The sequence below is a fragment of the Oryzias latipes genome, chromosome 9, assembly GCF_002234675.1.
Source record: "Oryzias latipes chromosome 9, ASM223467v1".
NCBI classification, from domain to species: domain Eukaryota; kingdom Metazoa; phylum Chordata; class Actinopteri; order Beloniformes; family Adrianichthyidae; genus Oryzias; species Oryzias latipes.
Genome location: NC_019867.2, coordinates 2697814 through 2711105, shown reverse-complemented (window position 1 = coordinate 2711105; position 13292 = coordinate 2697814). Strand labels below are relative to the sequence as shown.

Sequence of the window (13292 nt, the reverse complement as noted above, 5' to 3'; positions counted from 1 at the left end):
ATAGTCCGAAAAAATGGCAACTAAGTTGACTTTATTTCATCTGAGCCTGAAGTAAACCTTTTTCTATGGGGGATGTCCCACTCACTCAGTCCAGTTCCTAAATACAGTGAAGGGGGCCAAAGCGGTAAAAGTCCCATTGTTTGTCAGTGCTTTCTTTGAAAATGAACTAAAAATTAATACCAAACGGATTTCAGAAGAAAGAAAGAAAATATCGCTTTTATAGTACAGTATTTGTACACATGAAAAATTAGTTTTTGCAAGTTCATGCAGCTTGGGCAAACAGTTTTAGTTGTTTTGTTTTTTTTCCTGCCATAATGCTATTAACATGTAAAATTCTGTAATATTGCTGATTTTACAAAAAATACAATTACATTTTTTTGTGTATTACAAAAACATGTAACATTTTATTTTTAGAGCAGATTTCTGTCTTAAAACGTACACATTAAAGAAAAGCTCCTCAGATTGTAATGTAACAAGTTTCCCTTTCATTCTGAAGCACATTTGTAATTCAGTAGATGTATTACTGAAGTACTTTTCACCACGGTGTACTGCGAAAGTAGTTTTTGTATATGGATTGCTGCTCAGTCTTGCAGTCTGTGCTAACCTGCTGAATGATGTTGAGCATCTGGGAGGTCAGTGCATCATGGAGGGGTCGATGGTAATTTGATGGCAGTTTTGAAAGGCAGCACTTCTCACCTCCATTTTCCTTTCCAATTGCTTGCCAGTCGGGCAGATATTTGATCTGACACTTTTCTGATTGCAAGCTCATTCTTTCAATGTCAGGATTTAAGCAGCCCACTTCCTATGCCTACCTCTATTACTTCCTGGTAGCTACAGTCAACCACCACCTCATCTACCTTTAACAACATTGCTGAGTCTGAATGTTTTGAAATATATGTTGCATTACCATTGATTATACTTATACAGACCAAGGCTCTCATGTATGGATGAGAACGTTGAGTAAAAGTATAGACTTCTTTCAGGTTATGGTATGTACACCGAGGTGATAATCTCCACAGTTACCCATTTGACTATAAACGACAAAAGTTTAGTTTCTAAAGTAAAACTAACTTGAAACAAACTGTTTCTAAAATGGCCGATTGTGTTGGAACATACAGTGAAATACAGAAAGAGAACAATGGTCATGTGATCGTGTGATTCTATGAAGATGTGTCAAAATAAGGAATCTACCATTAGAGCATTGAACCTAGATTGTCTTGTTAAAATTCAGGACTTAAAACATTTGAAATCACTGTTTGAATGAGATTCATTGGTATTGGAATAGTTTTTCCCAATCATACAGAAGTGTATGATGTCTGTTTCAATTACCAACCATTTGCTGCTCCAAGTCTAAATACGTTTCATTGTTGTAATTCACTGATAGCTTATAAAATGACCCAAGAAATGGAATAAAATGAATCACAGCAGTGCAGATTTCACAACTCTCAATAACATATTTAGAGCTTTGCTTTCATGTGTGTGTGTGTTTTATTTTTAATAAAACTCATAAGACAGTTACAATCACTGGCATAGTTGACTAACTTTAGCTTCCTTGCTGCCTTCTGGCTCTTCACTGCCCTATTCAGCTTTTATTGTGTCCATTTCTTGAAGCTGAAAGGATTGTACCACATTGTGGTGCATTTTTTTTAAAGTTCTATTGTTTACGTGAAGACCTACATCATTTAAAGATGGCACGTTTTCCATTACATTTTATATTGGTTGGCAATTGCAGCTGTTTTGGTGATCATTTGGATCCTTCAAGACACCCAAAATTCTGGTTAGAAAAACAGGGGAAGTGTTTTCTTTACCTGCTTTTAAAGGCCGTGTCACAAAGCCACAAAGTTTTCCACATATGTCTAACTGACTTGTCATGCATGGACCACCAACGTATATTTTTATGTCTCGTATATGGCGCACACATTACATTAAAATGATGTTATTGAAGACACAAATCACTAATGAATTGCATATAATCAGCGCAATAAACATGCACAGTTCATGTTCTATCTTGATTTATGTGTTCTTTGCATGGGTTATTAATAGTTCTACAGTGGATTTAACCTGGTTCATTTGTGTAAATTATACGTAAAAAACCAAAACTTCTCACTTTTTTCCTGTATTCTCACATATGACAAGTTTTCATCTGTGCATTATGCGCAAAAGGGACATAGTGGCTGTGGGACACAGCCTTAACTTTGGATAAGACTGAGTACACTAAAGGTTGATGGAGTCCAACCATTGGTTCCGCACCTGTCAATGAAAAAAAAGACATGTCTATAATTTTGCACAAATTTCAGCTCTAATGAAATCAATAAGCTAAAAAAATAAAAACAGGCAAGAAAAAATTCACCCCACTCAGAGCTGTCTTGAATAAAAATGGAAATTGAAAACAAATCAATTAACAGAATTTTTTTAAACCAGACTTTTAATGTTTATTTTTCTGGTGGAAGTAATAACTTTTTAGCACACAATTCCAAGGCAAATTCCTTCACATTGTTTGCTACTGTTTATTATCACTGTTTTTGCATATTTAGAATTTGCCTGACATCTTGTGTTTTTCTTTGTATGTTTTTTGTGAATTTTCAATTTCCTGTATACTGTTTTTGGCATTCTGAGCAGACAGCAAAGTAAGAATTTCATTGTGCAGGGAAACCCGCTTCTTCCTGTGCATATGACAATAAACCCTTTGAATCTTGAATCTTCACTAATGCACCAGTCACTAGTGATCGTTGGTGGAACTGCAACAATTCAGAGATGGCTTTGATTCTGGGAAGAGAGTGTGGAGGCTTGGTCTTTACACATATTCTTCTGTATGTCTGTTTTTCCTTTTGCCAGTCGACCTCTGGTTCCTTCAGTTATTCATGAGCCATCTGCTCGGGCAAGGGTTGTGTCACATGCACGTCAAAAAAGGACCTCATCTGTCCCTCCTGTTCATCTTCTAATTGTGTCCTCATCTGCTTGCTGATCCGCCTGCAAGACATCACCAGCAGCTGAGGGATTCCAGCTTGGGCTCTGGTCCATCTTGTCCTAAAAAACACGTTTGATCTGGTTGCATCTTTATTTTAGACCGTAGCATCTGTGTTGCAGGGTTGAGTGTTGGGGCTGTCTTTGTGTTGTTTTCTGTGAATATTGGAGCACTTGTAGACTGATTTTAGGGACAATATTACATTTTCAAAGCTCTAGAAACAGAAATATATCTATTTCCTGAAATAATCCAAGGTATCATTTTAGTGAAACATTCATGTTAACACTCAGAACATGAGAGAAGCACATACATTCTTTATAAATTAGTCTGAAGAGTTTGTAAATATTACCTTTACTTGGAATTTTTTTTTTTTTCTGAAAACCATCAAAAGAAAAGTGGCTCTTTGAAAAGTATATTGTGAGTGACAAGGCACATTTCTACACAGTATAGAATTTAAAGTGATGTTCTTTATGACATTTATTTCCATATGATTATGCCCTAGCAGCGAGTAAAGACCATTTCTCCCCTGCGATCAAACTTTTCTCAAGCTTTGGAAGGGAACAGAGGTTCAAAGAGGCTTTAAATGGAATTTCTCCCTTCTTTTCCATGGCAGAGTGACTGTAGGCTACTCTATAATTCTGACTTTTTAGAAAAAAAGTATAAGTTCACTGAAAACTCCACATGAGAGAATGAGGACGTAAAACTTTTACGATGCGCTCCGGAAGTTTCAGGCAGAAGAAGAAGAAACTTCAAAGTCCAGCAAAGACTCTTTTTGTATCCAAATCTTAATGGGAAAGAATACCCCATACCATAAATGGACAATCACTGTTTGGGTTATCAAAATTATTGGCGTCCTCTGTGTACGAGACCTTCAGTGTTAAATTATTGAAGGAATTTCTGCAAATTATGCAGCAACTGGTATAATTTAGTGGACTATAAACGTTGCTTGGATATATTTATACTAGAGAAGCAGCCAGGGCTGCAAAAGTCACAAAAGGTCACACTGTCCCAAATAAATAAATGTTTAACATAGGGTCAAGTCCTTAAGTGGTGGTTAGAAATATTTATTCTGTGCATTCTTGTCATATTAACATTTGATTTTATGACTTTAGGGACTATATGAGCCTTTATTACAGAAATCCTGAAAGCACATAAAGCGGCACTGGCTCTACTAAAATTGGAATACAAATGTCTCATCTTGTACGACTGTGATAACACTTTGGCATAATGTATGTGGAAATTACGGATGCCTGACCTAAAAACAGTAAAATTAGGCCTATATTGAAAAATGGCTTGCCTCCGAGCATCATAATAATGTATAACTTTAGAAGGAGACTCAAAAGTCCCTTTGGAAAACCGCTGTGATTCATCTCTGACAAAGACATCACTTCTTCCGCGGGCCGAGGGGGATAAGACTGTCATGTTAGCTGTCCTTGCCCAATCCCCAGCCCTTCAACGTAAAGCCAGCGTGATAAATCGGGGGTCCTGCGAATAAGCTGTCCTAACACTTGATGCAGTTCTTAAACTAGAGGATAATGCAGCAGTGAGAACAACCTTTCCTCTTTTAGAGCCATAAACTAGCCTGGATAATATGCAAATGGGTGAGAAATATTGTAAAGTGACATGCTGAGATGTAAACGAAGGGGTCTACACCCACTCATAAACCTTATGTTGACATCTCTATCTCGCTTTTGCAGCTGATTACAATGTCCTCCTGAAAAAAGGGCAATGATTTGGACTGGCAACATCATTTGTGATTAAACCGCTTTTGCCTTCCGCATTGATTACCAAATCACATTATTTCTGCAAAAAATAATGCTTTAATTCTAGGTTTCAATTTAGTGATCACTCGAATGATCAGTTTGAAAGGGGCGAGGCAAGTACACTTTGTTAGACTTGGACCGATGTGTTTTCCAGTTTCCTTGACGCTCGTAGGGCCACCTCAAGGGAAGTCATAAAAATGGAACGTACCATTGTGCGTGTGGTAAGTGTATCGTAAAGTATTCATAAGGCTTTTGTAAGTCGCACACACTTATGACGCACAGGAGATGCTGTCGTACGGTGTCTTTACACCACAGTAGCCGTATGTAAAGTGTGCTGCTACTTACTGACTGCACACAAGTGCTGCATACACGGGGTGTGCACGTCATGCATAAGTGCCCATATAAATTCTGAAGGATGTCCAAACAAACTACACTCTGATTGTCTAATTTCTTCATTTCTAACAGTCAGGCTGCACGCAAAGAGCACACACTTATCACATGAACAGCACTAATAGGCTCCTTGCACAGTGTGCACGATTTGGAGGGTCTTGAAAAAATTGGAAATATGTACGACACATCTGCATCTCACCTACTTATCTTCCTTTGCATGTTGTATAAGTTGCCCAAAGCATGTCTGTAGCAAACGATGTGACAATGTGACGGGGCTTTGTCCACCAGGTGAACAACGATGTGTTTCCACAGATCATTACAGAAGAACTCCCCTTGAAATTGGTGAAATGGCCCTTTTCTCCTGCTGGGTGAATAATTTATGTTTCAAGCAAGTAGAGAAATAGGTAAAAAATACTGAAAGTAGGCTTTTTTTATTTTATTTAAAGCCATAACTCTGCGTTTTTGTGCAACAGTGTAGGAAATCCTCACATGAAAACAAGCATTGCTCAAGAAGCGTCAATCAAAAAAAGGTTGATGGTTATATCTTGAGGGATTGTGTTGAAGTAAAGAAGAACAAGACAGACTCCTGTTTCTGACTAAGAAGTGGTGTAATAATGCGTTTGTGATGAGGCGAAATGAAGAAGTGGCGTTAGCAGGTACAAAGTGCACAAAGGCTGCTAAAAGCGAAGCATAAGTACAGGCTTTTGCTGCTGCCAACCTTCCTTGTTCACAGAGGAGAGAAATTCTATGCAAATGTGTGTGTACAGTTGACAAATCTGCGAGAAAGAAGTCGGAAACAAAAGCAGGTCTAAAGCCTGTGTGCACAAAGTGCATTTTCAAGTGCATGCATTATGGCTCTAAGAGAGCAAACGCGCTTTTCTCGCAATTTATGGAAGTCGTGCTCCGCCGCCGTTTTGCTCTCTCTGAAAACATGCTCGCCACTTCTGCGCTCAGACTTTCGAACACACTCACTCAGTGAAGTGGACACAGTGCACACACATTCTGTCTTTTTGATCTGCAGCTGCAAGCAGTGCAGCAAGCATAAGAGGCTTATCCTCACCAAGAAGGGAGGGGAAAAGAAGCTAATATAATGAGGGTATTGTGAAATTAAACCAAACACAAGATACGTTAGAAAACACCTGTTCAATGAATCCAAACACTTTACTTCTGTGTTCAACACAGATAACAATTTGGTTTAAACGGATTGTTAAAAAAAAGGAAAGACTTTGTGAGAACTCTCTTGTAAACATTGTCTTTATCAATAAAAAAAGGAAATCTTTTGTGCGTAGAAAGTAGTTAGAACTTTTCAATGAAGTTCCTGAAGTAAAGTACAAAAACGTCTGAACCATGAAATGGCCTGGTTGTAAAACCCTGCATTTCTTTGCCTAAAAAGCTCCTCATTGTCTCTTGCCTAGTTAAAGATGCAATTAAAGCAAATAAAAACTCCATTTAGCATAGTTTATTTGTTTTTTTTCTTTAAACCGGTATAGCACAACCTTTGCATGGATTCCCACGGCTTTCACCTGTGTGTTATGGAGGACTTGCACAAATGTCATGAGTTTTACAGCAACAGTTGTTTGTTCTTATAACAGATTCCTCCTCTTTGTTCACAAACATTTCCCTCACATGTCTCACTTTCCAATTTGTGAGAATCTAACATAAAATTAAAGCGAGGGGTGTTCCATGGTCCGCATGTCCGCATCCTGTCCTCACTCTCCCCCTCTCCTCTGGTCAGAGTTGTACCTGACAAATTCACCAGAGGTTTTTCAAAATGGTGGCTTTTCTATTGGTTTTATCTCCATAGCAACCATTTTATTTCTTGGTCGCTTGGGGGTGCGGGACAGGTCTGTGTCATTTTTAGAAAAATCTGAAAAAGTACATTTTTGCACTTTCTTGGCAACCAAGGTTTTAGTCAACCACGCCCACATTGGTAAATAATCACATCATTTTTCATATTTTGTTCAGCTTGAATCAACAATTCCTGTATTTAGTTTTCAAAATATTATGGTTAAAAAATGCAAGCAACAGGAGAACGCCACTGTTGTGAGCTCGCCATTTTAACGCCGTCCAAAACATTTTTTTTTCCCCTGGTAGCCTCCCAGTGATGCTTGAGGAGTCAGGATGTGATAGACAGAAATCACTCGGAGGAGTTTAAATTTGTAGAAGGTGCCAACAGTGATTGGTCTTGAAATTGGCAGCCCTTTTTTTATGATTTTTATTATTTTTTATTTTTTTAATAATAATAAAAAGGGGAAAAAAGGAAAAAAGAATAATAAAAAAAAGATAGCGGCCTTAACCTGGCGGCGTGGCTGTAATATTTGTGATGATCGGCCGAACAAATGTCCCCCCCGTGAGGGAAAATGTGAAAATGATCAAATTTCACACTTTGCCTCAAAATGGCTGCCAAGCTGTAGGTCCTGTTGCCATCCCATTATAATTTCAAAACTTTCTTTGGATATCCCCTTACATGTGTGTTTTTGTTAGGTTACTTGATTTAGAACTTTCTTTTTAGCCACATAGGATAATTTGGCCCCATTAATGTTTTTGATAGTTTTCCTGTTGTGAAAGTAATAGATTTATACATATTTTTGGTCTACATCTTTGTTGATTTATGTATTATTATCATTTTTTATTAGTATTTTTCCCTGATAGTTGCAGACTTTAGGATCTGTTAGTGTATTATTCAGTTCAGATGTCCTGGTTATTGTGAAAGTACAGAGCCATGAGACAGGTGGTCAAACCCTCTTCTAAAGTTCTCATCAACGTCCCCTCAGGATTCCTTTGAACCTAAAAGCAGCTCTTCTGAACAGACTTATAAAGACAGAGCTGAAGAGCGGCTGCCATGCTGGATCTCTGTTATCTTGATGGGGCCCGTCTTGAATATTTCATGGAACTCTTAGGAATGTGCCCGACCTTATAACAAAAGACAGAATATGCCTAAAGTTTAGGAGTCTTTGTAAAGAGAAAGCAGCGCTGGGAGCTAGATTTTGGTGGTGATTTTCATAGTCATGAATATTTCTGAATTTGTTTGTATGAAGCTTTCCAAGATTTGAGTAGCAAGGTTTTTAATCCAAATGACAGGATGAAAAGAATTCATGACACTAGATTATTAGTGAATCTGTGGATCATAAATGAGCCGTTAAAGGTGTAACTGAGGCGTCTTGATGATAGGAAGACTTCCTGAAAGGTCTGGCGATGAGCAGGCCTGTATCATAAAGTAATGTGATCTGTGTGACGTAGACGTACTAATGAGAAGGAGGAAATATCAGCAAGGGGTTGATGACACTGAGGGTTTCTGCTGTCATTTAACAGATGCTAACAAAGACAAGACATATTATGCTGAGAGCTGAGAAAATCAGGCTTTGACATGCGACGCGTGGGTGGAAATAGTCTGTTAATGAATAGACAGCCGAAGGGGGGGGGGGGGAAAGATTGCAGAGAAGATACAGCAAGTGGCTTGTGCGGTAAAATATTGCTATTGTAAAGCAGTGCTGAGGAAAAAGTGCTGCGATGCAGAAAGAGAAGAAAGTCTTGACAGCTTTCCAGTGGCAGTCTGACGGCTGAGCAGAGAGATTGGAGGGAAAGCGCAGCAGAGGACTGCTGTCAGGCCACACCACTGCTCCGTTTAACAAGGTCCACAGATGAGCTGCAGCACGACACATTGCAGCCGAATGAGAGGGCGAGGCGTGTGGATGCAGGGAGGGATGAGCAAGGCTCATACATTTTTCCAGAGACTCTGTACCTTTCATGCCTGCAAGCTTTGGATTCCTTCCACGGGGCTGAGATTGGAAGTCTTCAGAGAGCACAGGAGCTGTGGAGGATTCAGAGATTCGGAGGAATTCCTGTCATTATAAGATGACACCAGGAATACTTGTCACAGCCCGATACCTTCATCTCTACATGAAGGATGCAGCAGCAGATAGCCTTGACTTCTTACTCTGCACTACCGTGTTATCGATGGGGATTGTTCTCCTGTGGTGATCCAGCCCATTGTAGGTACAACACAAATGTTCAGTGAGCTCTATGAAACCAAGTTAGAAAAAATAATCAATGAGAGTGCACAGAGATAAGCCTTATTTAAAATCACAAATGCCTTCAAGGGCAAATACATCTGCTATCTGTATCACCGTAAGGAATTAGTTTGCTTTATGTCTGGATTGTAAGATTTTAAGGCACATGCCCATAAGACATAAGATAAGATAAAGAAACATTATGACATAAAGATATAAGACATGACATAAGACATGTTGTAGACATCATTTAATTGTTGTTGTTTTTTTACATTTAGTTAAAAAAATATTTGACACAGTTTGAAAACAGGTATTTACCTTTGACCTTTTGTTGTTTGGTCACCAAAGTGTTTATTTTGAATGACAGAGCGCCTTATTGTAGCAATGGCACTTCTGTCTTTTTTTAATTTTCAATCATTTTTCCATCATGAGCAGGTTTCACCAGCTTAGCAGTGATAACATTGGAAGTGCATCACCATTCACATGCGTTTTCAACTGCGTATTGTATGACTGACTATTTTGTTTTTGAGCTGTAATGTAGAAATTTAAAAACAAAAATTCTGATCTCATAATTTCAAACATTTCAAGTTAACTCTATTCTGGACCATTTTAGTCAAGTGTTGGTTTAAGTCTAGCGCAGCAGATACAGGTTAGGATGCTACCCAGCAGAGGAACTGACTTGAGTCACATGTCTTATACTCGAGTCGTGAATTTAAGGACTTTAGACTTGGCTTGGACCTTAACATCAGTAACTCGTGACTTGACTCTGACTTATGCCTTCTGACTGAAAAAGACTTGCTACCCCCCAACACAAAAAGAAAAAATATATTGACACAGACCGCACCACCATCTGTGTGTGTGTGTGTGTGCACGCGCATCTGTGCTCGCTGTCAGCACAACATCCAATCAAATTAGGTCCACATAGCTGTAGTTTTATTTTTTTCTTCAGATGGGTGCTGTCATGTGAGTTTTGGGATTTGCCTGCTTTGACTTTGGACTTGAGGAAAAAGACTTGAGACTTACTTGAGACTTGCAAAACAATGACTTGGTCCAATTTCTGGTACCCACTGATCTGAAATGTAGCTGTGACGAAGAGGCGGAGGCGTTTGGATCCATGTACAACTGTGTCTAAGCACATACAGGGGTCGATAGATGGTCAAGGAGCTGATAAGTGCATAACCAAACAAACTGGTCGTGGCCGAGGCAGAGCGAAGTCACAGAAGGCAACGGTCAACCGAGACCGAGAGGACAAACAGAGAAGCAATGCTCAGACTATCAGCAAATGCAAAAAAGCCAGGGAAGATCAGGGAACAGTGAGTGGTGGCTGATGGGAGATGCAGTGAAGATGAGAACCAGAGAACCAGGAAGCTTAAGTCCTGACAGTACCATTCCTCAAATTGTTTTTTGGGAAATCAAGCTAGGAGTTACTCACTGATTTGATGAGCCACCCTTTGGGTATACTTTCATATTTGATAGCAGTTTGTCAATCTTTGTGTGATTTTACACTCTAAGCATGGCCTTTAAAAAATGACATATTTTTTAATGGATTCCTGGAATCTCAAACAAAATCCTTTTAAAAGGCAGGCGCAGTTAAATATTAATTTTTCGCTGCTAAACAAAACAAAACAAACTTCCCTAGTTGAGTTGTGGTAAAAGTCCTCCTACCAGCTCTCAGCTGTCGCCATCTTTCTTCTTGCTTGTCATGATGCCTTATTTCCTACTATTAGGTTTAATGCCAACTTTGGGAAAATTGCAACTATATTAGTCTTGTCCGCCTTGTTCAAATTAGATAATCCCATATAAAAAGCCACCCACACTTTTTTAAATGAGTTTGCAGCACAGAGGACCCCTGCTGCCTTACATCCAAACAGCTTCACAGCTTGAATCAGGCTTAATTACCATCACTGAACTGAACTGAACATTACTCTCCTTGCAACCAAATGTTTTGGCTGGAAATTTGATGTTGCTCATGTCAGGAGGACATGCTGTTTCAGTTCTGCGTATGACAACCAGACTATGACAGTATTTACATCTGCTAATTCACTGATTTGTTTTTGTTGTTGTTGTTTCTTTAGGGGGGCGACTCCTTTTTCTGGTGATGTGGCTGAATCTTCTGACTCAAGCTGAAAGCTGTCCTGCCAAGTGTGTGTGTTACAGTGAGCCCAGACTCACTGTGGCTTGCCAACAACAAGGACTGTTTTCCATCCCGACTGATATCCCTGTACGGAGCCAACGAATATTCCTCCAGAGCAACAAGCTGACAGTGGTGAGGTCCACCAGTTTCAGTTTGTGCCATAACCTCACTGTTCTCTGGCTCTACTCCAACAACATCAGCTACATTGAGGCCGGGGCCTTTATTGGCCTGGAGAAACTGGAGGAACTGGACATTGGAGACAACAGCAATCTCCGCACCATCAGCCCGACAGCCTTCCGGGGCTTAACTAAACTGCACACCCTCCATCTGCACAGATGCGGCCTGTCAGAACTTCCTGAAGGAGTTTTCCGAGGAATGTTTTCTCTGCAGTACCTTTACCTGCAGGACAACATCATTCTGACTCTGCACGATGACACATTCCTAGACCTTGCCAATCTCACCTATCTGTACCTCCACAATAACAAAATCAAGATAGTGACAAACAACATGTTTCGGGGCTTAGTCAACCTGGACCGGCTGCTCCTGCACCAAAACCATGTCATTTATGTGCAGCCACAAGCTTTTGGTGATCTAAAAAATCTGAAGTCCTTGTTCTTGTTCTTCAACAACCTTACAGTCCTGACAGGAGAGACTATGAGCCCTTTGGTTTCCCTCCAGTACTTGCGGTTGAACGGGAATCGCTGGATCTGCGACTGCCGGGCAAGGACATTATGGGAGTGGTTCAAACGTTTCAAAGGTTCCAGCTCTGATTTGGAATGCTACCTTCCCGAGTCTTTGGCTGGAGAGGACCTGAAGCGACTGAAAAGGGACAGCTTGGAAGGGTGTGTGGAAATGTCACAAATCCAAACAAACCTCTTCATTTCTGAGCCACAGTTGGGCAATTTCCTCTCTACTGAAAGCCCTTTGGAAGATACCATTCCCTCATGTTGTCTTGGAGATAGTGATAAGTCCTCTATTGTTTCTGGAAAGAGTCGCCAAATTACTAACAACCCTCATAAGGAAAAGGAGAACATGTCCAAGACCAAGTACAAGCAACAGGAAAGAACGAAAAACGAGACCCAAAACAAGCAGAATGATGGGCCGCTGGGAACCTTGTCTAACTCTCTGGACAAGTCATTGGAAGACCTAACCCCGGAATTTATAGATAATCCAGAGTCGTCTACAGCATCAAACAAAAAGAAAAAGAAATGTTCCAAAAAGCCCAAATCAGACACCCACTGCATCAGAAGCCAGGGCTCAAATTCACAGATGCTGTTGTTCCTCATCATTCCCATGACCTGGATATCTCTAACCATGTCTTAAGGGCCGCCATCCAGCCACTCTGCACACAGGACTCAAGAATGTCGATGCTAATGACAATGATACGGAAGATGCAGTGACATTTCCAACAGGCAGTGACTGAGAAGGGAGGAGTCACACTGACCCAGCATTGCTGGAGACAAACAGTGATGGAGACGTAAGAGTACATTAAACAAAATGGATGCCTTTACAGAACACTACAGATCTTGTGTAAATAATGACTTGGTGCCCAAAATTGTTTGTTCTCTATGTACTCAACTGTACTCTGTCTGAGCTACACTTTGAAAATTCCTACCTTTTCCCTCTCAAAAGCTTTGATAGCTTAGACAGACCACTGGAGGACAAAACAACAATAAAAAGAATAATAAAAAAAGGAAGGAAATGAGCGTCAGAATGCACACAAAGAATGTTAGGTCTGTTTAATATAGAAAAAAAATCCCCTTATCATTTATTCAGTCATACATTTGTTGGGTAATGTTTTTTTATGTTTATAAGAAGATGTTTTACCTCCAAAAGTTTTAGTTTTGTTTTCATGAAAGAAATGATATGTGGGCTGCATTTTCTAAAACAATGCAGCCCATTTGTTCATGGAGACTGCAATGGAACTATAGATATGCATTTTATTTTGTTTGTGTAAAAGTATGGATATATTATGAATAAAAGTTTTTATTTCATACATCCTGTGATGTGTCATGAGATATATGGGATAT

At 39.6% G+C, this 13292-nt stretch overlaps 1 protein-coding gene across 1 annotated transcript in view; it reads left to right on the top strand.

Moving 5' to 3' along the window:
* The window catches only part of rtn4r (reticulon 4 receptor), a 78586-nt gene extending 65323 nt beyond the window's left edge, over positions 1-13263 (top strand). Inside the window, exon 2 of the mRNA XM_023958209.1 lies at positions 11204-13263. Within this exon, the coding sequence (XP_023813977.1) occupies positions 11204-12585 (1382 nt within the window). The 3' untranslated portion in view covers positions 12586-13263. The remainder of the gene's footprint in view (positions 1-11203) is intronic.
* Positions 13264-13292: the final 29 nt, after the last annotated feature.